The sequence below is a fragment of the Brassica rapa genome, chromosome A10 (assembly GCF_000309985.2).
Source record: "Brassica rapa cultivar Chiifu-401-42 chromosome A10, CAAS_Brap_v3.01, whole genome shotgun sequence".
NCBI classification, from domain to species: domain Eukaryota; kingdom Viridiplantae; phylum Streptophyta; class Magnoliopsida; order Brassicales; family Brassicaceae; genus Brassica; species Brassica rapa.
Genome location: NC_024804.2, coordinates 9,594,580 through 9,620,488, shown reverse-complemented (window position 1 = coordinate 9,620,488; position 25,909 = coordinate 9,594,580). Strand labels below are relative to the sequence as shown.

Genomic DNA, 25,909 nt, shown 5'->3' with positions numbered 1-25,909 from the left:
CCTAAAAGGATCACTCTCAACATTGAGAGATCTACCAATCATTGGAGTACTCAAAGGAGTCGCTTTGTTCATACGAAAGCGTTTCAATAACCTTTTCGTATAGTTTGATTGATGCACAAATATTCCTTCTCGGAGATGCTCTATCTGGAGCCCAAGACAAAACTTTGTCTTGCCGAGATCTTTCATTTCGAACTCCTCTTTCATATGAGTTCGAGCATCATCAACCTCCTTTTGAGTTCCAACTATGTTCAGGTCATCTACATATACATCAATGATCACAAAGCCAGATGACGATTTCTTTATAAAAACACATGGACATATCGCATTATTAACATATCCTTTACTCAAAAGATATTCACTTAAGCGATTGTACCACATGCGTCCGGATTGCTTTAATCCGTAAAGTGATCGCTGTAACTTGACCGAACAGATCTCCCTGGATTCTTCTTTCAATGCCCCTGGCATTTTCAATCCCTCAGGGAGTTTCATATATATATCGTTATCCAACGATCCATACAAATATGCAGTCACAACGTCCATGAGATGCATTTCAAGATTTTTAGACGCCGTTAGGCTCATCAAAAATCTAAACGTAATTGCATCCATTACCGGGGAATACGTTTCCTCAAAATCAATTCCCGGTCTCTGAGAAAAACCTTGGGCAACTAATCGGGCTTTATATCGTGTTACTTCATTTTTCTCATTTACTTTTCTCACGAATACCCACTTATACCCAACAGGATTTATATTCTCAGGCGTTATGACTATAGGTCCAAAGACATTTCTTTTATTCAGGGAGAATAATTCAATTTGAATGGCCTTCTTCCACTCCTCCCAATCATGTCTTTTTTGACATTCTAAAATGGACCTTGGATCGGGATCATCATTTTCATGATCGATCTCTTTGGACACAGAAAAGGAGAACATTCCATCAACATCTTTTATCTTATTTCTGATCCATATCTTTTCATCTCGGCGTAGTTGATGGAAATCTCATACTTTTCTGTTCCCTTCTCGTCATCTGGACCATCTTTATCTATGTCTTCTTTCAGACATTTTTCAGTATCAGGTTCTTCTAGAACCTTACTTTGTTCATCCAATTTCTTTTTCTTTCGGGGATTTTTATCTTTAGAACCCGCTGGCCTCCCCCTCTTTAACTGAACCCTAGGTTCATTCATTCTGTTACCATCAGTTTGTTCTTTAGGAACATCAACTCTTGATGGAACATTTTCAGCGGGTATACATGACTTCGTCACCCTTCTTGTATCTGTGAATGCATCTGGTAACTGGTTTGCCAAATTATGCAAATGCACAATTTTCTGAACTTCCAGTTCTCTTTGATTCGTAGGGGGATCAAGGTGTAACAACGACGGTGTACACCAAGTAATCTCTTTAGGAATTTCTCTAATTCCTCCCCCTAATGCTGGAAATTCATCCTCATTAAAGTGGCAATCGGCAAACCTTGCCGTAAACATATCACCAGTTACTGGTTCCAGATATCTTATTATACTTGGTGACGTATAACCCACATATATTCCCAATCTCCTTTGTGGGCCCATTTTTGTTCTTTGTGGCGGAGCTATCGGAACATAGACCGCACACCCAAAGATACGGAGATGTGATACATCTGGCTCTTGTCCAGATGCCAATTGTAAAGGGGAGTACTTATGATATGCACTCGGTCTTAGCCGAACCAGTGCAGCCGCATGCAATATAGCATGACCCCATACAGAAATTGGGAGCTTTGTTCTCAAGACTAACGGTCTTGCAATCAACTGCAACCGTTTTATCAATGACTCAGCCATGCCATTTTGTGTATGCACATGGGGGACTGGATGCTCCACATCAATCCCCATTGACATACAATAATCATCAAAGGCTTGCGATGTAAATTCACCAGCATTATCAAGCCTTACTTTCTTAATGGCATATTCTGAGAACTGCGTTCTCAGCTTTATTATCTGGGCAATGAACTTTGCGAAAGCCGTATTTCGTGTCGTCAAAAGAGACACACTTGACCATCTAGTAGATGCGTCAATCAATACCATGAAATACTTAAATGGCCCGCACGGTGGGTGGATCGGCCCACATATATCACCATGTATTCTTTCTAAAAACATTGGTGATTCATTGCCTACTTTTGCAGGTGATGGCCGAGTTATAAGCTTTCCTTGAGAACATGCATTACATGTAAACTCGCCCGTTTGCAAAATTTTTCCGTTTTTCAACGGATGGCCATTCGAATTTTGCACTATTTTTCTCATCATGACTGAACCAGGATGTCCTAGCCTTTCATGCCATATTTTAAATGTATCAGTAAACTTCATGTTTACCACGGCATAGGACTCAGTCATGGTTATTTTTGTACAATATAGTCCAGAGGATAACATTCTTAACTCTTCCAATATATGTTTCCTCTCGGACTTAATGCAAAGAAATTCAATGCCATCTTTATTCATAGTCTCAATATGATATCCATTTCTTCGGATATCCTTAAAACTTAACAAGTTTCTATGAGACTTGGGGGAATACAATGCATCACTTATTTCAAATATTGTTCCCCCTGGCATTCAAAATTTCGCTCTTCCAGAGCCCATAATAATCTTTGCATTACCAGATATTGTACTTACGCTTCCAGCGTAATCTCTTATTTTGAGACTGGAGAAATATTTCTTATCTTTAATTATCGTGTGCGTTGACGCACTATCTGCCAAACACAAATCTCCATCCATAGTCTCAAAGTTTGGCATTTTCTGAATATAAAATATTCATAAAACCTATATTATTAAACATTAAACACGGAACATAACATATATCTTACAACAAAAGATATAGATACTATAATACAGTCTACTTATATCACATCGATTTATATCACTCATCGATACTTTCTGGTTCAACCAGAAAGTCTGATACGTCAAGATGAGTATCATCGTTTAAACCATGAAAGGATGGCCCAGGTTCATCAGAGATGAAGTTAGTTTCACCTCTTCCTTTCTCTTTTCCCTTTTGGGATTCTCTATACAGATCGGCTAAATGTTTTGGTGTACGACAGTTACGTACCCAATGACCTTTCATGCCGCATCTGTAGCAAACCTTTTCCGTTTGCCTTTTATCATCCTGGCCCTTTTCATTCCTTTCATTTTCGTGGAAGTCTTTATTATTTCTTTCATCATAGGGACGGAATCTTCTTCCTCGTCCTCTTCCACGACCATGATAACGGTTTCCACCACGTCCACGACCTCGTCATCTCCTATTATCATAACTGGATGATGCAACATTCGCTTCAGGGAATGGAGCAGATCCAGTGGGACGAGCTTGATGGTTTAAAGTCACGAGTTGATTATTCTGCTCCGCTACAAGGAGGACTTGCATCAACTCCGAGTAACGGGTATATCCACTCACTCGGTATTGTTGTTGCAGGATTACATTTTCAGGATGGAACGTGGAGAGAGTTTTCTCGATCATATCATAATCACTTATTTTCTCTCCACATAACATCATCCTCGAAGTAATTCCGAACATCGCGGAATTAAACTCACTAACACTTTTGTAATCCTGGAACCGGAGATGGATCCACTCGTGTTTAGCTTTCGGTAAGATCACATATTTCTGGTGATCGAACCTCTCTTTTAAAGATTTCCAGAGGTCACAAGGATCCTCTTTCGTAATATATTCATCCTTTAAACCATCATGGATGTGGTGTCGTAAAAATATCATGGCTTTAGCCTTTTTCTCATCCGACACCGTTTTTGAACTATCGATGGTTTCCAAAAGCCCGTTTCCTCTCAGGTGCATTTTTGCACCCACTGCCCAGGTCATATAATTATTTCCCGTAATATCCAGGGCATTAATTTCGAGCTTTGTCAAATTCGACATGATAACTGTATTCATAGAATAATATATATAAATATAGTAATTACAAGAATTTAAAAGCGTAATTTAAATGCAGAAATTAAAGGCATAAAATAAAAGCATAAACTTAAATTGCAGAAATTTAAATTGCAGAAATTTAAATTGCAAGAATTTAAATAGCATAAATAAAATCGGGAGGCTCAGCCTACCACATGATCCGAGGAGTCATAGACTACCATATTGATCATTTTTCAAAGTCCGAGGAGACATGGTCTACCATTTTGACTTTTATTTTTATTCACGGAGGCAAAGCCTACCACGTGTTTTTCTGATCGTGAAGGCATAGCCTACCATAACGATCAGTCGGGAAAGGCAGCGCCTATCATCCCGAACGGAGAAGGTCCAGCCTCTCACTCCGAAATAATAATAAAATTTAAATAAATTAAGTGTATTGAAATACATAAATTTAAACATTACCTCGGCTGGTTTAAGAATTTTTAGATTGATAAACTTCAGTTGGTCAGAGTCTCGTGCTGATAACGTGTTGTGTATTACTAAATAGAAGTGAGAAACAAAAGATATAAATATAATATATCTTCTTTGATGTGAGATGACGTGAGAAAAAAAGAGAAACTGATCTTTTTGATTATTGTTTCAATCGTAAAACTCCACGCACAACAAAGGGGTAATACACCTATTTATAGTAAGGTGAAAATATTAAAATAACAAAAGGCGGTCATTTCAGTCGGTCAAAGAAAGATCTGGAGAATCATTATTTTATTACATGTTTATCTTCAACAATCTAATCTTAAACTGCAAAGGAGCCAACAAATAATGTATTCTTCTACTCAGTGCCGTGCGAAGGGTTTTAGGGGCCTAAGGCAAGTTTAAAAATAAATTTATATATAAATATAAAAAAACAATTTTCTAATACGATATATCACCTTCGCGAAATACATAAGTTTAACACTTACAAGAATAAGTTTATACGGTAAATATGCTATGTTATGTCCTATAAGAAAAAAATATATGAATTTAGAAATTGAGTTATTCGATTCTCGTGGAAAGTTTTTTTAGAAATAAATTTAAGCAACTAAACTAGAAGTTATTTTAAATTTTGGAGCCCTAAAAAACGTAATATTATTCGGAGGCCTAAGGCGAATGTCTTTTTCAATACACTGTAAGCACGCCTCTGCTTCTACTGGATGATAACCTGCGCGCAAGGTGAGTGTTTTATACTAATGTTTATACATTAAATGGTTTTAACATTTTGTAACACTATAATTTTTATCATTGTAACATGAAGAATACAAAGGTAGGTTCTTAATTGTACAACCACTACGTATTACTATCCAGTTAACAAATAATCTTGTTTCTCAGGAGACAAAACACATGGTCTTGTGGAATAACTAGCATGAATATAACAAAACTGAAAAAAAAATTAAGATAAAAACTGAACTGAAATGTTGTAAGAAAAAAGAGGCAAAGACCATCGATTTTAAGATCATAACTAGATCTCGATCCGTGCAACTGCGCAGATTTTTGTTTTCATTTGTTTTGGTATAAACATTTTGTTTTCCATCTCCAAAGCTTCGGCATTTTTTATGGAAATCTCTGTCTGGTGCCTTGGCAGTCAAGCAACAACTTCGATCCAGAGGTATTCAGGTAGAGGCAACATGCTCTGTATGTAGGTCTGGCTCCGAAAATATAAGCCATATGTTGTTTCACTGCCCCAGAGCGAAGGAAGTCTGGGAGCTCTCTGAGCTTCCACTTCCCCCTGCAGGATTCTCGCATAACTCTGTTTTCTTAAACATGCACTACTTACTCTCGTGTAGTAAGAACAGTGGTCTGAATCACAACCTGCGATATGCTTTCCCTTGGATTCTTTGGCAAGTTTGGAAGGCACAGAACTTATTGTGCTTTGAGCAATTAAGGCTTTCAGCAACATAAATCCTATCCAAAGCCATGGAGGAAGCGGAAATTTGGTTTAAGCTTCAAACCGTAGAGCTGGAAGCAAGCATACCAACGCCACAGATTGCAGGGCAACCTCTTACATGGACTAAACCGGCAGCTGGGTTTGTGAAATGTAATGTGGCATGTTCCTGGTCAGAGGCTTCTAACACCTGTGGAGGGGCATGGCTTGCTCGGGACTCCAATGGTAAAGCTCTTTGTCACAGTCGTAGGAGGTTCAGTGGAATTTCATCTCTTCGTCAGGCGGAACAGATTACTCTCTCATGGGCAGTGGCAGCTATGAAAGATATAAGATGGCAACGGGTAATAATGGAAGTCTCCTCCCCTCGGTTACAAGACTTACTCTTTGACCCAAGAGGTCTACGTGACCAATCACCATGGGCGCTGGAGATACATAATGCGCTTCTTACTTTTGAAATGGGGTGTTTTAATCTGGTCTCGATGGAAGCAAATACCCTTGCAAAAGATATAGCTACCAGTGTTACCAGGGACCATAGATACCAATCTTATGTAGCGTTCAAAGGGCCGGCGTGGCTTGAAGAACGTATCCTTCAGGAAGCAATATCTGCTAGATAGTATCTCTGGCTCAGCATCACTAAAGACTGGCGAAATTGAGATCATCTCATACTGCTGATCGTCAAGCCTCTTCTCTTTACTCCCCGGGGAGTTCTTTGTTATTTGTTTTGGTTAAGCCTATTGGCTCTGTTTTCTTTTGTTTAATTTGTTTGGATCCCAAGTGAGTTGACTTCACACTTTTGAAATGAGAATTTCTTTGACAAAAAAAAAACATTTTGTTTTCAATTCTAAATTGGTATATATTATAATATACATGTGTCTATCAATTTTTAAAACATAATAAGTATACAATATATTTTTTTCTTTGAATAAATTGTTTCAAACTTTCACATGTATTTGTATCTTCTTCTATATATATATTTTTGGATTATTATTTCATTATTAAAATCATAAATATATATATATATATATATATATATTAGTAAAATATTGTTTTATTGTCATATTCAAAAATATTGTGACATTTCACAAATTTAGAAAGTTTTTAAGAAATTAAAGTTTTCACTTCATAGATTTATATTATCGAATAAATAATTAAACATTTAGTTTTTGTTTAATTTTTAAAATAAACTATATAGGTAATTTGTTTTCATTGGTTTAAGGTAGTAAAGATTAATCATTGTTAGATAATATGATTTTTGTTATTTAAAAAAATATATATAATTTTAAAAGTTAACATCGACAAATATTTAAATAATTAACATATGGAGGTATAGTATTACAATATTAAATTATATGTATATAATTTATAATATCTACAAATGCAATGAATCATCTATTTTTTAAATCTAATTACTGATAGCTCAATAAAAATTTCTGGTAGGCTCCATTAGGTCTATTTTTTAAAAAATCACACATGAATCAATGTTGTGACTTCTGTTTTAATATATAAGATTTATATGAGGGTGATTGGTTGGGCTGTAGGAAGTGACTTTAGCTTTAATTTTCATCTACAACCTTAAATACTACCAATCATGCTTTATCTTAGCTTTTAAAGCTACAACCAAAAAACTAAAACTACACAAAAAATGGTTGTAAAAATCTTATTTTCTAAAGCTCCATCTTTTTACCCGTAGGAAATTTTAAAGTTACATCCTTAAAGCTAAATCAAAAAATTCTACAACGTAAATTCTAAAGTTAATTTTTTACAGTTAGGCTATGTTCGTTTGTACATCTAGAAGATGCATCCAGATGGTCCATCTAGATGTCTTATCCAGATGCTCCATCTGGGTGTTGTTCGTTTCTTCATTTCGTTCATGCATCCAGATGAATCATCTGAATGCAACTATGTTCGTTTGCTTTTCATTTTTTAAATTTCATCTGCATCCAGGTGGACTTTGTTAATAAAATGACTAAAATATAATTTTTTACGTTTCAGCGGAAAAATAGCATTTTTACGGTTTTGGCCGAAAATATTTTTGCGATTTTTGAGGAAATATGTGTTTTTCGCGAAAAAGTGTATTTTTATGGTTTTGGCGGAAAAATACGTTTTATGGGTTTGGCAGAAAAATACGTTTTTGCGGTTTGGACGGAAAAAGTGTGTTTTGAAGTTTTGGTGGGAAAAGTGTTTGACGGAAAAAGTTTTTTTTCACGATTTTGGCGGGAAAAGTTCTTTTTTTGCGATTTTTGGGGGAAAGTTTTTTCGCGATTTTGGCGGGAAAAGCATTTTTGCGGTTTTGGCGGGAAAATGTGTTTTTCCGGTTTTAGCAGAAAAATGTGTTTTCCGGTTTTTCCGGAAAAATGCATTTTCCAGTTTTAGCGGGAAATGCGTTTTTCCGGTTTTGGCGGGAAAATATGTTATTCTGGTTTTAGCGGGGAAATGCATTTTTCCGGTTTTAGCGGGAAAATGTGTTTTCCGGTTTTGACGGTAAAATTATGTTTTTCAGTTTTGGCGGAAAAATGCGTTTTTCGGTTTTGTCGGGAAAATTCTGTTTTCCGGTTTTGGCGGGAGAATTGTGTTTTCCGGTTTTGGCGAGCGTTTTTTTCAGTTTTGGCGGGAAAATTGCGTTTTTCCGGTTTTGGCGAGAAAATGTTTTTTGCGGTTTTGGCCAGAAAATGCTTTTGGAGTTTTGGCGGGAATATGCGTTTTTTGGGTTTTGATGGGAAAATGCGTTTTTTTTGTTTTGACGGAAAAATGCGTTTTTCGGTTTTGATCGAAAAGTGTGGTTTTACTGGTTTAGCCGAAAAATGTGTTTTTATGAAAATGTGTGTTTTATGTTTTTTTTTGTGAAAAACGCATCTTGCGGTTTTGGCGGGAAAGTGTGTTTTTCAGTTTTTGTAAGAAAATGCCTTTTTGGTTATATCGGAAAAATGTGTATGCAAAAAATAGAATTTACGGTTTGAAAATAATATTTTGATTTTAAAAAGTCATTTTTGTCATTTATCATTTTGGACTGAACTAGATGCATCTGCATCGAGATGCACCATCAAAACTCACCTTCATTTGGGTGAGAATTTGAGATGAATTTTTAAAAATTCAGTTGGGTGATCCATCTGGATGTAGCATTATAATGCACAAAATGAACATCAATTTGCATCTTTCACCCAGATAGATTACCTGGGTGAGCAAACGAAGAGGGCCTTACAGCTCAACCAATCACCCCCGGTATTTTGTTACGTTTTAATTTAAGAAACAACTATGGAACAGATGTGCAAAAAGGTCGCTTTCTTATCTCTATTGTGATTAGGTCTAATTTTATAAAACGTACGCTTTTTGTCGATAAGAAAGGGGATCGATCAGTCGTGTTTATCTTGTGATTAATTTGAGGATATTGGTTCCGGTCTTCTTTAACCAATCGGTATGTTGCGGGTATGTGGTTAGTGCTGGATGAGAAAGTATTTTGTTTGGTTCTATCTGGTTCTCACACACAAGGATACCGGATAATTAAATGCTGAGTCATGCATTTGCAGCAGGAAAATAAAATCATTTAATTAGTATAGATCCCCCTCCTATAATCAGAGAACAATACTAAAAAAAAATGAGTAAAATCAGTGGCGAAGAACTGATCTGATCAAAGAGTGTTATCGTAAATCTCTTTGTTTTGATCCAAAGTGAGAGGCGGAGAGGAGTGATCTCGCCGTTTCTCTTCTCACCGGGAGACCAGATCAATCCCACACATTGCTAATCGAGTTAGTGAACTTGGATTGAAGGAGAAGGCATTTTGATCAGGATTTGGATCTGGTTTCCGTCGCAATTAGTGTGGAAAATGGCGAGGAAAGGGTCGAGGATGAGATTAACAAGCTCGAGAGTATCATCTCTTTTGATCTCCATGTTCGCTACATTCGCTTCCTTCTATGTCGCAGGCCGGTTTGTTCTTCTTCCCCGTTTCATCCTTTCCTATGTTTCGAATTATAAACCGTGCGCACTCTCGTCTCTCTCTCTCTGTTTGTTTTTGAGATAGGTTATGGCAAGAATCACAAACTAGGGTTCATCTTATCAAGGAGCTCGACAGAGTTACCGGACAGGTTTGTAGTCAATGTCACCCCGTCTTCTAGAATGTACTTAACTTGATTTTACATTTTCTTGAATTTCAAACTTCATTTCCGTTTGTGATTCAAAGAGATTATTTCGTTTCGTCTTCCTATGTTCTTTTATGCGTATGCGCTCTTTCAGGGTAAATCTGCTATATCGGTGGATGATACTTTAAAGATCATAGCTTGCAGGTAATGCATAGTGCTTTCTAAAAGATATGTGCTCCTTCATGGACTTTATAGAAGGTAGAGTTTTCTTTCTAGGGAACAGAAGAAGACATTAGCTGCTCTTGAGATCCAATTAAGTGCTGCCAGGCAAGAAGGCTTTGTTTCAAAAACTCCTAAACATACTGATGGAACCGAGACTAAGAAGAGGCCACTAGTGGTTATCGGTATCATGACAAGTTTGGGTAACAAGAAGAAAAGAGACGCTGTCCGGCAAGCTTGGATGGGGACAGGTACTGGTTTCTCTTTTTGTAATGGTCTAGTGAGATTCCGTGGAATGTTTGCCTTCAGTTCGTATCTTCTTCTTCCTCTTTTGTTTCAGGTGCATCATTAAAAAAGATTGAAACTGAAAAGGGTGTGATTGCACGATTTGTTATTGGAAGAAGGTTTGGATTCGGTTTAACACTCTCTGTCTCTGTAGTGATTATGACACGGTTCTGGACTCTTGTTCTGAAACATTATTACTATTGTGCTATGTAGCGCAAATAAAGGGGACAGTATGGACAAGAGCATTGACGCTGAAAACAGTCAAACCGATGACTTCATTATTCTTGTATGTGGCTTCGAACTCTTTCAAGATTATTACCTCGACCATTCATTTGTTAGCTCACCTTTGTTAGTCTGAGAACCTTGCCTATTTAATCTCTTTCAGGATGATGTAGTTGAGGCACCCGAGGAAGCTTCTAAGAAAGTAAAGCTGTTCTTTGCCTATGCGGCAGATAGGTGGGATGCACAGTTTTATGCAAAGTCCATTGACAATATCTACGTCAATATTGGTAAGTTAGTAACATATTAACAGCTGAAACGTTTGATTGTAAAATATAATTGGATAATGAGTATGTATATATCTAACAGTGTCGAAATAGACGCGAAATCTCTTGGTATGGTGTGATTAAATAGGGATAACTTGAGAAGCTCACACTTGCACTTATATTTAGGCTGTCGAATACAGTGTTTGATGTTCTTACACATTTTTTTCTTGCTTCTTTAAAAGTATTTTAATCCCTTCTTCTGTAAACATTTGCTGACTTTACAATGGCTGTGCATGTAATTGATCCAATGCAGATGCTCTCGGAAGTACACTTGCAGCACATCTGGAGAACCCACGAGCTTACATCGGTTGCATGAAATCAGGCGAAGTTTTCTCAGAACCGTGAGTTTGAGCACACCGCTTGGACCAAAAAAGGATCTCTGGAATTTATCAGTCTTTACTTAAAATTTGTTTTTTTTTTCTGGCAGGAACCAAAAATGGTATGAGCCAGAATGGTGGAAGTTCGGTGACAAGAAAGCGTAAGTTCAACAGTCAGATTCATTTCTTCTATGTGGCAAAGAATGACATGTTTTTATGTAATTGACAGATACTTCCGTCATGCTTATGGGGAGATGTACGTTATAACACATGCATTGGCTAGATTTGTATCTATCAATAGGTCAGTTTCCGACTCTGAACTGAACCCAGCGGCGCATAACCTTTTATAAATTCACAAAAACTGAAACGAGTATGTGTTGTGGGTTTTGTATGATGATGATGGGATGGGGACAGAAACATACTTCATTCGTATGCTCATGATGACGTCAGCACGGGATCATGGTTCGTGGGACTTGATGTGAAACATGTAGATGAAGGAAAGTTTTGCTGTTCCGCTTGGTCCTCAGGTATGTGATTTACCATCTTCTACTGAACATTTACTTTTATCTGTTATTAGCTTCCAATGTGAAATTATTGAACACCTATTGTTTGTGACACATCTCTCATTTCTTCCATACGTTTCAGAAGCTATATGCGCAGGAGTGTAGCATGGCCAAAGTTTACAGAGACGAGTGTGAGGCTTTGCCGCTTATAGAGAAGCGCACACAACGTAAATTTGATCTGAAAAGAGGCTAATTACAACATTTCTTCTATATGTACCTTAAACCTCACCATTTAATAACAATCTTATACCCTTTGTGGGGTTTGTGTCATGTCACTATTGCATTATGCAAAGTCTAGGTTTTTGATGGGGTAACTTCACTTATATCAAAACACATATCTAATCATCACTTGCCCAAAACAAATCATCCATTTACACAGTAAAAAAAAAAGTGTACTTTTTCAATCTTTATGTTAGTAAAATCCTGATGATTACTTTTATGTAAAAAATAGAAGAAAATACTGGAAAGCAAGTTCAAGAAGAACCATGGAGCAAATGTGACAAAGCTTTGTCAGTGTCGTTGTCAAACATGAAGAGAGCTTCTGCAACAGCGTTTGTTGGAAACCCCATCTCCCGCATCGCTGCGAACCCATTTGCAAATTCCTGAACCTGAAATGCATATTTTTTTAATTCTCCCCTTTGGTGAAAAGGAAGTAAAGTGTGTGCAACTGAAACTGGTGGTGATTCAAAAACATTTGATACCATCCATTACTTTAGAAATATGAATAGAATGTGTATAGATAGAAGAAGAAACGCACCTTTGTGGGATTATCACCATAGTTTGCAACCGCAATGTTGACAGCTTCTCGGTTAAGCCCAGACGCAGTATACTTCATCACTAGAGGATCCACACCCTGCATTGGAATCCCTTATTAGTGATGATAAACAAAAACGAAGAATCACTCCGTAATGCACAATCTAATCTTGACCCAATTCCCATTTAACTAGAAAAAGAAAAAGAAAAAAAAGAAAAATCTGTAGGCTTCAAATGTTCCCGCACCGCAGTTAACGGTAACAAAAATCTTTACATATACCATATATCTATACGTTTTTATAACTGTTAAAACCGCACCGCAGTTGAATCGCTTGTACCTCACCGCTCAAACCGCAGTCACAATTCGGAGCCGGAGCCGTAATGGTGGTAATTACGTTAAAAAATGATGGATGATTCACACACTTACCATTGAAGGTGGTTGTGGAAAGTTAGACGGTGGAGGAATGTCGGAGCCAAACTTGCTCCAGTCAGGGTTGTCTTTCTCAGCCTCGGTAAGGACTGCCCTCTCCAGACCGAAATCGAACTGAAAACCGCTACGAGGAATATCTCCAGCTCGAGGCAACAACTGAGGCTGAAAACATTACAAACTGAGCTGAGATGAGAATGTCTCACTAACACTACTTCAATCCCTCAGAATCTAAATTCTCACCGGAGGAGTAATACGAAACTCAGGCTTCAGAGTCACTTTGATCCCTAATCCAGCTACTCAACAAGAAACCACCAGATATCAAATCGCCCCAAAACCAAACTCGAAATCAAAAGTAACTAAATTCGAGATCTTACATGAAGAAGAAGAAGAAGAAGAAAAAGGGAACGGAGAAGAGTTGTGTTGTTGAAACGATTGATTTCTCTCCGGCGGAGGGAAAAATTGGTGGCCGTGACCGCTTTGTTGGCCGATATTGGGGTATCCGTACATAGGCCGAGCGTAGGAGGGCCCAGACTTATTCCTGTAGTCGTAATCCATTGTCGAGTTATTTGCTGACAAGAGACGGCTTTGATTGAAAATCAGCGATGAAGAAGAAGAAACAGAATTAAAGATCTGTTTGGATATAAGGATACGTCTATCCTACCCCCAAGCTATGACTCGGTTATTCCCTTTAATATTATTTTGGGAAAAGGCCAAAAAAAAATGATAAATATATTCTATTATGCTAATTGTTTTTAAAATGGAAATAACGCCCTCAAATTCAATTATAAATTTGAAATTATAATTAAAAAAATTGTAAATATTAAAATATAATAAATAATTAAAGTAATTAAAATAAAAAAACATTAAAAATCCTCAAATTAAAAAAAAAAACCTAAACATACATTTATGTCCCACGGTTTTCTTTTTCTGAAAAATATATTTTTTTCATATAGGGAAACTGAATATTTTTAAATATTTTTTTTCCATATTTTCGGAACTAATTATTCTTATCTGTAGGATACAATAAATATGTAGAACTCGGTTTCTACAGGTTTTTTGAGATTTATAGTAATGTGCAGATTTCGATTTCTATATGTTTTAGATTTACAGTAAATATGTAGAACTCGTTTTCTATAAATTTTTAGATTTATAGTAATGTATAGATTTCGATTACTATACGTTTTATATTTATAGTAATCACTAGATTCTGATTTCTACAGATTTTAGAGCAATAGTTTAAGCGCGAAAGTGTATTCTAAATATTTTTAGAGTACTATTATTTACGTAGATCATGTATTCTAAACATAGTAGATTCAATGAAAAAAAAATGGATTTCATTTTATACTTCGTAGAATGCCAATTCTACTTTATGTAGAACATAATTTGAAATTATGATTTAAACATTTTTAAAACTAAAAAAATACCACTAAATTCATATGGGTATTTATTAGTAGTTACTATTTTTATAATTTTTTTAGTTTGTAAAACTATTTATTTGATTTATTTTCGAAAATACTAAAGAGTATTAGACGCAAAAGTAGTACAAAATAAGAATTAGTCTAATGGAACATAGTTACCATTTTTTTTGGCCTAAACAAAAAATTCCCTATTATGTTTTTCTTTTTAATGACTATATGAACTATTATTGATTTGTACATGGGTTATTTGCATCTAAACTTCCTTAGTACTTTTTCTGAACTTTCCATTGCGCAAATATGTATTTCTGACGTAAGGTGGGCTTCCTTAGCGATGGCATTGGTTGGATCTCTACTTTGTTTTAAAATCATTTTTTAATCTGGTTGTAATTTTTTTTTGGGTTAAAAACTAAAATTTTAAAAGACAGATCTAGATCTAGACGCAAGGCCGTGTCTGAGTACAAGCTCATTAAGCATATACTTCAGGACCGATATATTTAAATATATTTTAGGGGGCAGTTTGAAAAAAGATAAACTGGTTCATTTGGCTTTGCACTGATCGTTTGTTTAATTTGTTAATAGGTTTGATTTTTCTTCTATACCAATTTTACCAAAAATTATAGGGAAATTTGAACCAATAACCAACAAAAAAAATTATATTTCTTCTATACCAATGTTCATAACCGGCGGCGAAAGTTCTGCACTGTTGGAAGCTTTGGATTTGCAGTGCTTGCTAGCGTTCGTTGTTAAAGTCCGTTTTTTTTTCAGTACGGACACGTCTGTCCGTTTTGTGGCTGAGGATCAAGTCATCAAAATCCGGAGATGTGAGCTGAGTTTCGAAGATGCGCCTCTGACGAAGTTTGTTTGTTGGTACATGAGCTCCACTCCTATCTTCTGAAACCAATAATCTGGTTATAATTGTGCTTGAATTAAGCTTGTATCTTTCGTGTGAGTAGATGTCTTCGTATCATTAGGTCGAATTAGGTGGTTTAGTGGGACGATTTCATTCCGTGTCGTAGGATGATTTATGTTCCTTTGGGGTTTAAAATGCAATGGGATTAAGTCGGGTAGCGTTGGATCCTCTAGAGTGATTCAGGGTGATACTAGATTCCCATTTGCATATGCGGTGAAAATCTATTGTGGATTGAACTGGTTGTACCCAATCTTTGGATGAAATATAAGTTGATGTTGAGCCAAAAAAAATTATATTTCACTAACTAACCATTTTCTTCCCTCTCTCCTTCTTTTTCTTCGTATCTCTCTCTACTCTCTTACTACAAAACTAATATTTTCTTCCAATATAGTTATTCAACAAATTAACCCAAAAATATATTAAAGGGACAAAAAATTCTTTATGCTTCTAGGCCCAACAAACTCTGGCACGGCCTTGTCTAGATGGTTGGTTGGAGTACTTATTTTTATAAAACTTGATATGTGCTAGTAGATGGATAAAATATTGTTCTATATAAAACTTAAACTTATTATATTCTACATAAAACAAGAGAAGTTGTAAAATAGTCAAGTTTCATCAACAAAACTAGCACATAAAATTTAAATTGACCAATTTAACCTTCGTTAAAAAGATAAATGATAATTTTATTTCTTTTCTATATACTCCATATAAAAAATTAAAAACTATTTTTGGAAACAAATATTCATTTTAAACAAATTATGAGCACTTTCATGAATATATATGATATCTTCTTAAATTTGAGTTATATGCATATTTATGAAAACATAATTGAATATGTATAATATCTTTCTAAAACATTGCTAAATGTTAATAAATATATATAATATCTTCATACAATTTAAGAAAACTTTCATTAATATGTTTTTAAAAATGTATTTTTAAATGATATTAAAAAAACATTCATGAATATATATATATCCCTAAAGTTTATGAATATCTTTTTGAATGTGTATGATATCTTTTTGAAATTGATTTATATACATATTTAGGTTAACATTACTAAACTATCAGAAATAAATGTTCAAACTTATTAAATAAAAATTAGAATATTTAGTTCTATCATTGTGATTATATATTGTTCAAAATTATATGTTGTTTGTTAAATTTTAGTTTAGGTTTTGTATTATTTGGTATCTAATGAATAAATTTTAATCGAAAAATCTAAATGGATCCAATCTAAAGCGAACATCCAAGAGTTCTAAAATATATGGGAACCAAGTCTCAACTCTAATAACCCGATCAATCCACTACTAGTCAAAGAAAGTAAATTACCTCACGCTATTGATGGTGGACGCGAACACAGAGAATCATTCCCATTCCTCTTACGTCCACCACCCTTTCACCAAGTCTCGGGTTCTTCTTCTTCTTCTCCGCCTCCTAATTACGCGAAGAAGAAGGCGAAAACCTCGCCAAGTCTGAGATACGCGAACCCAAAAGGTAATATATGTTAATCCTTTAGATCTATCGATTTTATACAATCCTTACGGATTCTTTGGAATCTTTGTTTTGGTGTTAAGATCGTATCGTGGGTTTTGGATATGGCGTCGAAGCGGATCTTGAAGGAACTGAAGGATCTGCAGAAGGATCCACCCACCTCTTGTAGCGCAGGTCTTTATCGTCTTCTTTTGTTTGAATTCACAGATTATGTTGATCGATCTCGTTTTTCATGTGGATTACTGCTTGAGTGTCATGTTTGGCCTCGATCTTGAGCTAATTGCTTTATGATTTACATTAGTTTTTGTGATTTCTCTGGATCTCAGTTTGAGTTTGTGCTTGTGAACAAAGAAAGTTCATCTCTTTTGTTTCAGTGACCTTGTCTTTATATGTTCTTGGTTGTTTGTTCTGACAGGACCTGTTGCTGAAGACATGTTTCATTGGCAGGCAACGATAATGGGTCCTTCAGACAGTCCTTACGCTGGTGGTGTTTTCCTTGTTACCATTCATTTCCCTCCTGATTACCCTTTCAAACCTCCTAAGGTTTGGTGCTTCCCAAGACTTTTGATGATAGCCATTCTTGTCTTCTTTTCTGGTTTGCTTCCTTGTCTCATTGTTTCTTCATATGGTGTTATAGGTTGCCTTTAGGACGAAGGTGTTCCATCCCAACATCAACAGCAACGGAAGTATTTGCCTTGACATCTTGAAGGAGCAATGGAGTCCTGCTCTCACCATCTCCAAGGTTCTGTCTTTTCTAGCTAAACATATTCTCTACGCATTTCGAACTTGCTTTGAAGTGATAATAATGACCTGTATTATCAAATCATTCACTCATTTTGGATGCAAGTAGGTTCCTTTCATTTATCTGCTCGTCTCTTCTCATTTGGATCGATATTTAATAACATTTGAGCCGTCTCTTTATTATTAAAGCTTTGATTTATTTTGTATAAAAATTGTTGGTTTTTATTATCTGCTCATATCATACAAGTGATAACCTTGATGATTACTAGCTTTAGTCTCGCTGAGAATGACAAAATTATTTTGTTTAACTTTCTAAACAGGTGTTGTTATCGATCTGTTCATTGTTGACCGATCCAAACCCTGATGATCCTTTGGTGCCTGAGATAGCTCATATGTATAAGACTGACAAGAACAAGTATGAGTCAACTGCACGGAGCTGGACTCAGAAGTATGCCATGGGTTGAAATGGAAACCCCAATCTACAAAACTATCTCTTTATGAAGAAAAAAAAGTATTTCCTTAATTTCTATGTATGATTTAGTAGACAATCTCTCGTGTCCTTTTTAAATTTTCTGAAAACTAGACCAAATGAAGTGGGTCTTGTTTAAAAAAACATTATCTTTGTGAAACTAGAAACTGGTGTTTGGTCTTGTGGATGAATTGTGATTTGATGTTTTTGCTTTCTGAATAGATATGCCCATCAAATATTCAGTTTATCTTGACAATCTCTCGCGTCCTTCATAAAGAGTGTGATTGGTTAAAGTGAGAGTAATGTGGACTAAATGAAATGGTGAAAAAAGGAGAAAATTAAAAATGATGGAAAGTGGAGAGAGAGAAAAAATCCAGCGTAAATCATATTTCTTCTATAAATTGTAGAGTAAAAGTTAGAGTGTGTTTTCTTCTTGATGTAAATGGCTGAAAAATTAAAAGTTGATATTTAACCTGACTGGTAAATTTTTGGCTGAATATAGAGTAAATGTAAAACTAGAGTAAATATTTACTCTGGAAGTGCAATACAGTCAAAGCCAAAATTTCTGAAAACTAACCAATGAAGTGGGTCTTGTTTAAAAAACATTGGTTTGATTGGTGACATGTGATAGGGTTGATTAAGTTTGAGTTAAGTTTGTAACTCAAAAATGTTACCAATCATGCATTAAATTTATTTTTTTGATTTTAAGTTTGATTTAAGATGTGTTGTAGTTGAGTTACAACTTTGACTTAAACCCTTTATAAAATTGCTAACTCAAAACATAAACCTACATCAACCAAAATTCCATGTTTTAAGAGTTGAGTTACAAATTTAATTAATTTTTCTGTTTTTAAAAAAAAAAATCGTGAACAAACCTTTTTACAAGAGAAAATCGTGAACAACCATTTGAGTGTCCCATAAATACTCTACCTAAATTTATGCTAGTCAAAGATTTTATAATCTTTCTTGTTCCTAATTTTTTGAATTATTCAAATGTTTAGTCAATTATACAAAACCTTAAGCATAAATTCTATTTGATAATTCAAAAAAAATACCAGTCACAAAATTCTATATATATTGACCTAACTTAGTGTGGTATCACGTCATTTTCAAAACCCGAAAGCTTAAGGTCTGTAATTTTTTTTAATTTTCACAAACATTTGTAATTTTTTTCTATTATTTGGTTTTTTAATTTAAAGTTCATGCTAATAATATTATTTCATTTAATTTAACTTATTATTGATATTAAAATACATATTATTAGTAGTTATTATAATACTTAGAAAATTATATATACTGAACATTATTTTTTAAACTTTTATACTTATTTAAAAAATATATTTTTATTTATTTAAAAAATAGCTTAATACGAAAATATTTATTTCTCTGTTTTTATATTCAATTCTTTTATTCAGAACTCATACTGCAACTTATACATCAAAAATGTTACCAGTCACAAGTTTTAACAAAATGATAACTTTTATTTTTACTGCAAAACTTACCACATAAACTTACCGTTTTTACCACATACTTTTTACTGCAAGTTACATCGAACTATAAATCATATTGTAATTCAACTCTAATACTACATGTCACCAGTCGGAACCAATTATCTTTGTGAAACTAGAAACTGGTGTTTGGTCTTGTGGGTGAATTGTGATTCTATGTTTTTGCTTTCTGATTAGTTTAGCCCATCAATTATTCAATTTATGGGGTTTGTTAACCTTATTTTAATTTTTGTTTCAAAATTTGGATCCCTTTTATTTGTATTTTAAAAAATATTTGGGCCATGGAGCCATGGATAATTGCATATTTGCCAACTTTCTTTGTGCCGGATCTGTTTGTCTTTCAATTGATCTTTAAATGAAATCGAAAGAAAGAAAGCATTTGTGATTTTCTCGATTTAAACACAAGTTGACAAAAAAAATACAAGTTTGGTTCCATATCAGTTTCAAGTTAATTCATGATGTTGTTTTTTTTAAAGAAAATTTTAAAGGGGAATTCATTATGAATAATTCATTATGTTTTGATTTGCGATGTTAGCCTATGTTAACAATAAGATACAAAATGTAGAATGGTTTTAGTGGGTTTTAGAAAATAATGTAGATACTTGAATGAGATTTTTTTTTTATTAGACGTTATGGGTGTGATTGGTAAAATATAGAGTAAATGAGAATAAATTAAAGTAGAGTAAATAAGAAAAAATTGACTCTGCCTTCTCTCTAGACCTAACCACCGTGAAAGTGCTTCTGGCCGGCGGGATGGGCTTCCACAGCCACCGTCGGTCCGGATTTTGGTTTTTTTTTCTTTTTACGGGTTGCATGTTTTTCTCGTGATCTCTCTCCGGCATGAACGGCTCCGCGGTGTTGCATGTCCGGCTCTGTCTCGGTGTCGCATCTTCCTTTTGATGGGCGTCCAGTTTTGACTCCGGAGACCACATCTTTCCATTAGGTGATGATTTGTCGGCTTCTCGTCTGTCGACCCTTGTCCTGTGTTGTCGGTTTTTTGGCTTCTTCGGATGAGATTTTCGAATAGATCGATTAATCTCTCTGATATTGATGAAGCGAAGGCGGTGAAGAAAAAAGTTGGAAGCTTCGTTCGTTTTGAAGCTCTTCGGTGTCTGGTGGTTCCGATTTGTTGAAAGCTTCTTCTCTCGGTGTTTATGCAATGGAAGTAGGATGAGATCTCGATTTCTCGATTGATGCTCTCCGATATTTGGAATTAAAGAGATGAAGACGCAAGCTTTGTTGGTGGGGTAGTCGTTGTATTCATGGTTCCCGGCCTTTTCCGGTGGCGCCGATGAGATTGGTCTCCGGTGTAAAGTTCTGACAGGTGGAGGCATGCAGGTGGTTCTCGACGCGTGTTTCGTAGCTTCATCATTTGTCGAAACACGTGTGATAACGTGTCTTTCCGATGGGGTGGTGCTTGTGGGCTTATGTTGGGCCTCGTACTTGTTTAGTCAAAGTTGTTGTTTGTGGGCCGTTGGCTGTTTTTTGGGCCTTTGTTATTGCTTTGTTTGTATAAGTACTTGTGTCTCTTGTTGGTTTAATATAATATTAAGATGGTAAAAAAAAAAAATAAGAAGAAATTGATAGAAGTTGTCAAAAAAAAAAAGAAGAAGAAGAAATTGATAGAATAAATAATAAAAAAAGAAGGTGAAATCCAGCGAGAATATTTTCTTCTTCCTAAGGCCATTTTCAAGGGGACTTTATTTTTTACTCTATTATAGAGTAACACTATTGGAGCAAAAGTTACACTATAATAGAATTACTCTATTTTTGTGTAAATATAGAGAAAAAAATAGAGTTACATTGGAGATGCCCTAAGCTAGGAGGAACAGCGACACTGTCTCTGATCTCTCTTGAATAGTAAATAGAGTGCGTAAAAAGTGTTCCACCTGATTGGGGATAAAATAGCTGAAATCAGAGTAAATTTATTTGTCACTTATATTATATCGCTAGTTGTGATTTACGGTCAAAACCTATACAAGTGATATTGGAAAATATATTTTTGTTGGCAAAAAAAAAGATAAGTTTATTTTATTTGTCAGTTAGAATTAGTCTTATTTTACATGCGGCCTATGAATTATTTGGATAGCTACTGTTTGTAGGCTTTGTATTCGTATACCCAACTGCATAACAATTATCCTTTTAAAAAAAGGAACTATTCATTTTTTTCGTGCTCCATCCTTTTTTGGTTTATTGATAAAGATTCATAGGCGTTCAGATCTTCTGATCAGTTTTTTAAAACTCAGGTTCTTCAGGTTTTATACATTTGGATCCAACAAAATACTTAGAAATTTTCGATTTAGGTTTGGATTATTTCTTCTCGAGTTAATGTTAATTATAATATATAATTAAATACTTGTAAAATATTTGTAATTTTTGGGTCTATAGCGACTCCAAATCGGATTCAGATATCTAGGATCCAAAAAGAGCAGAAGTACCTAATTCGATTAAAAGTTAGTCAAAATCCATCATATTTATCTCAAATATTGCAAAAATATTAATAATTACAATTAAACATTATTAAACTATAAATTTGGCATTTAAATTTTTTTATTACTTGAAATTTTAATAAATAATAATGAAGATTGCTAACAAAAAGATATTTCAACTAAATCAAAAACTAAAATTTATAAAATATAGCACATGGAGTCCTATTCTTGGATATTCATGTTCTTTGGTCGGGTAAAAATTGGTTTTTATCAAAACGAATCTATTTGAATCAGTTTTTTTCGGACCAGAGTATATTTGGGTTGGTTCTTTTCATGTTCCAGCTCTTTTGGGTAGATAAATTTTGGACTTAATTAGACACTTGCAGATTTTTGGTTCAGTTTCGAATTAGGTATTTTTGAATCGGTCTGAGTTTTGGATTTTCGGTCTGGATAAATTGTTCATGCTTAAAGAGTTATACAATAGAAACTCTATAAAATAATATTCTATAGATTAATAAACACTATAAATTAATAAATTTTTCATGTCGTGAGTTGGGCTGGTTCAAAATATAACACAAATTGATAAAAGAATAAAATAATAATAATTTAAAAGTCTTATGTAAATATATAGTCCAATTGAAATAAAAATTAATATTTTTTCTATATATATAAATTTTATTTAAGTAAAAATAAACAATTGTATTATTTGCTTTATTTTACAATATAATTATCTCTATATTTTTTAACAGTTTAATATATTTTGTTTATGTTATAGTAAAATTATATCCAAACCATATTTAATTGGTCAATATACAATAAAATAAATTATTATGTTTATTTTATAAAAATATATTTTAAAATAAAAATCCAGAAAGTAAACTTTTTATAAATTAATAATTCTATAAATTAATAAATATCATGGTTCCAATATTATTAATTAAAAGAGTTTTTACGGTATAAGTGTTCTAACCTCACTTCATATTCTACTCTAAAATAGAATGAAAAATGAATATACAGTAATGTTTTTATTTTTTGTACGTTATTTTATTTTCACTTTTTTTGAATAAAATATATAATGAGATCAGAGATGCCTTAATCCAAAATTGTACTGCAGTATTAAATAAATTGTGCACGGTTAAAGAGAAGTTACAAAATTGTGCACGGTTTCTCCGTTCCTAAAACAAGCAAGCAGTAATTAATTTATTACTTGATCATATCGTATAAAAGTAATGACCAATAATTTATTTTGACTATCTATAACATACTCTATATACGATCACTACAAATGTTTTACGGTCAAATGACTCAATTCTGCAATGACAATTTTCTATACAGTATACGATCCCATAACAAACATTGTTTCTAGGTCTGGACATTTTCATTTTCGGGTCGAATTTGAATTCTCCAAATTCTAGTCATTTGAATCTAGCTAGGTATTTGATAATTTTCAATTCAGATTCGAATCAGTTTCTTTCAGATCTAAATCGGTTCGAATCTAGAATTAAAATACATATAAAATACATGTAACTTTTGTGTCCATATTAGATCTGGTTCGGGTTCAAATATTTGAAACTGGAAAAAGATACAAAGTATTCAAAATTAGCCAAATCTATCATATTTATTTAAAATTTTGTAAAATAACCAAAATAAACTAGTAATAATTAAAATTTAACATTTTAAAATCTAAATTTGACATTTAAAATTTTATATTATTTGGAAATTTTATAAAAATAATAAACATTGCAAACAGAAAATTATTTCAATTAAATCATAAAATGTTTTTTAAAAAATACAGCACACAAAATCATAGTCTTAAATATTCATATTTTCGGTATAAATTGGTTCTATTCTTAGACTCAAAACAAGCTCGATGTTTTGGAAGACCTTCAAAAACAAATGGGCCCTTACATAACAAAATGCACGTATATTAGGTTCCTAGTTAACATGTTTTACAATGGATTTGTACAAGACAAAAAAAATAGACGAGCAATATGCAAATGCATTCTCAGCATATGTACAAGACAGTCTTTTTGTAACACGCTCAAACATTTGATAAACTCTGTATTTACAATTGGGAAGGAAATTCAATTTTTGATAGTCCAACCCCAATATAGAAATCTTTGAATAGTAGATCAAAAATAATATTTAAGAATCTATTTTATTAAAAGGAAAGCAGTCTTGATAAATCTACTTATAAATATTGTTTGGACCTTTCCTTTTTTTTTTTGGTCTTCCTTATATATTATATGTTATCCCTATTTAATCTCATTTTGTTAGCAGCAAAATAAATATTATTAATTGGGGTTTGAGCATTTAACTTAAAAAGATAATTTAACTGATACAACTCATTTAGAAAAGAAAATTATTAATTTAATTAACTTTTGTTACAGAAAATAAAAATTAACCAAATTAACTTTAAACCTTTTTTTTTATAAAATCCCAAATTATAAAGACCATTTTATACATAAATACATATAAATGTAACATTATTTAAATTGTATGGATTTCTAATAATAAAATATCTGTCACAGACTGATTTTTTTTTTTAAATTGATATTAGTTTGATAGAAAATTAAAAAAGGAAAAAAATAATACTTGCTTCACTATTTTGGTAGATTGATAATTAATATATTTATAAATAAACTTAACAATATTTGTTAAAAGAAATTTCTTATACAAGTCAAATATATATTAATATATCAAAAATTTATAAAACAAAAAACATATTATATTTTTTCTCAGTGGGTTAATAACGGTCTTTTTGATTTTCAGATACTTTTATTATACTCATTTTATTATATTCTATTCCACTATATATAAGTTACTAGATCTTACGGTTCGACCACAAGTCTGATTCGGATATGAAAACTCAATGAAAACATTGTACCCGACTGAAATAATAATAATAAACCAGCTTTAAATATTTTAGATATCTAATAATAAACATAAATTCATTTAATATTTGAGTTTACGGTCACCAAAAAAATATCTGCGCTTTTTAAGCGCGGATCAAAATCTAGTATATGTTTATAAGAGCATCTCCAAGGGCACTCTATATTTTCCTCTATAATTTACACTAAAATAGAGTAACTCTATTATAGAGTTAAATTTGCTCCAATGGTTCACTCTATAATAGAGTGAAATATAGAGTAATCCTATTTTTTTACTCTAAATATAGAGTAAAAAAATAGGATTACTCTATATTTCACTCTATTATAGAGTGAACCATTGGAGAAAATCCAACTCTATAATAGAGTTACTCTATTTTAGAGTGAAATATAGAGAAAATTATAGAGTACCATTGGTGATGCTCTACTATCACTATCACCGGTAAGCGTTACAAATAAAACCAATATCGTTTAGAAAAAAACAAGCTTTTTGCACAAGATTTATGTAAGCTTTATAATTTAATCTATTCTATTAAATCAGGAACCTATTGATATAGGTGTAGTCCAACTATTTTAATACAATTATTAAAAAAATTTGTTAATCATTTAAAAAAATATTATACAAAGAAAAATATAAATATGACTAAAAATACAATTATAAAAATTAAATTTTTAAAAAAATATAGAATAAAAAATATATCCATTTTTTTAAGAACGAATCAGAATCTAGTTGCTTGTTAAAACTAAAACTTTTAATTTTGTTTCTTCGTTACATCAGTAAGATCACATATACTATATTGATTTGGGCTTACCGAGGCTTCTTCGAGGTCTATTCCGAATGGTTTTATTGTTCCACTACTCGAGCACTATCTCAAAACATAAACATTTAAAAAAGATTGTTGAAACTACTTGTAATTTCTTAAAACTGAATTTTTATTTTCTTGCATCTATAATCGACGTATGATGGACCACTAGTCACATGGAAATAGCAGAGCAGCATAGAAGGTCTTTCTTTCCCTTGGGGTTTCATTAGAGTTTTCATTGAATAACTTTGTCTTACATAGATTACCTTTGTGTTA

The 25,909-nt window shown here is 33.4% G+C and overlaps 5 protein-coding genes and 1 long non-coding RNA gene across 8 annotated transcripts; 3 read left to right on the top strand and 3 right to left on the bottom strand.

The window, feature by feature from the left end:
- Window positions 1–3,246: 3,246 nt before the first annotated feature.
- On the bottom strand, window positions 3,247–3,798 carry LOC103846095. Its single transcript, XM_033282893.1, has one exon. The coding sequence runs from the start codon at window positions 3,796–3,798 to the stop codon at window positions 3,247–3,249; it is 552 nt and encodes a 183-aa protein (XP_033138784.1).
- A 2,022-nt stretch (window positions 3,799–5,820) lies between these two features.
- Window positions 5,821–6,402, top strand: LOC103846093. The gene has a single exon (XM_009123012.1). The coding sequence runs from the start codon at window positions 5,821–5,823 to the stop codon at window positions 6,400–6,402; it is 582 nt and encodes a 193-aa protein (XP_009121260.1).
- A 2,913-nt stretch (window positions 6,403–9,315) lies between these two features.
- LOC103844810 (hydroxyproline O-galactosyltransferase HPGT1) lies at window positions 9,316–12,120 on the top strand. 3 transcript variants are annotated; one of them, XM_009121630.3, is made up of 12 exons: window positions 9,316–9,709; window positions 9,804–9,867; window positions 10,016–10,065; window positions 10,138–10,331; window positions 10,421–10,484; window positions 10,579–10,651; window positions 10,751–10,874; window positions 11,164–11,251; window positions 11,338–11,388; window positions 11,457–11,528; window positions 11,642–11,754; window positions 11,876–12,120. In XM_009121630.3, the coding sequence occupies exons 1-12, from the start codon at window positions 9,609–9,611 to the stop codon at window positions 11,893–11,895; spliced, it is 1,014 nt and encodes a 337-aa protein (XP_009119878.1). In that variant the 5' UTR covers window positions 9,316–9,608; the 3' UTR covers window positions 11,896–12,120. The 3 variants fall into 3 exon arrangements, with proteins under 3 accessions (XP_009119878.1, XP_033137894.1, XP_009119877.1); XM_033282003.1 differs by having other exon boundaries at window positions 9,317–9,709; window positions 10,059–10,065; window positions 10,145–10,331; window positions 11,873–12,109; XM_009121629.3 differs by having other exon boundaries at window positions 9,318–9,709; window positions 11,873–12,109.
- LOC117128949 lies at window positions 9,774–24,431 on the bottom strand. The gene is made up of 3 exons (XR_004452410.1): window positions 20,216–24,431; window positions 13,836–13,845; window positions 9,774–9,784 (listed from the first exon to the last, which is right to left on the bottom strand). It is a non-coding gene; the product is annotated as an uncharacterized LOC117128949 (long non-coding RNA).
- On the bottom strand, window positions 12,114–13,618 carry LOC103844809. Its single transcript, XM_009121628.3, has 5 exons — window positions 13,348–13,618; window positions 13,214–13,266; window positions 12,971–13,135; window positions 12,548–12,643; window positions 12,114–12,398 (listed from the first exon to the last, which is right to left on the bottom strand). Exons 1-5 carry the CDS (start codon window positions 13,526–13,528, stop codon window positions 12,264–12,266), a joined length of 630 nt encoding a protein of 209 aa, XP_009119876.1. The 5' UTR covers window positions 13,529–13,618; the 3' UTR covers window positions 12,114–12,263.
- On the top strand, window positions 16,622–18,247 carry LOC103844808 (ubiquitin-conjugating enzyme E2 10). Its single transcript, XM_009121626.3, has 5 exons — window positions 16,622–16,798; window positions 16,879–16,969; window positions 17,211–17,338; window positions 17,433–17,537; window positions 17,857–18,247. The coding sequence occupies exons 2-5, from the start codon at window positions 16,900–16,902 to the stop codon at window positions 17,998–18,000; spliced, it is 447 nt and encodes a 148-aa protein (XP_009119874.1). The 5' UTR covers window positions 16,622–16,798; window positions 16,879–16,899; the 3' UTR covers window positions 18,001–18,247.
- Window positions 24,432–25,909: the final 1,478 nt, after the last annotated feature.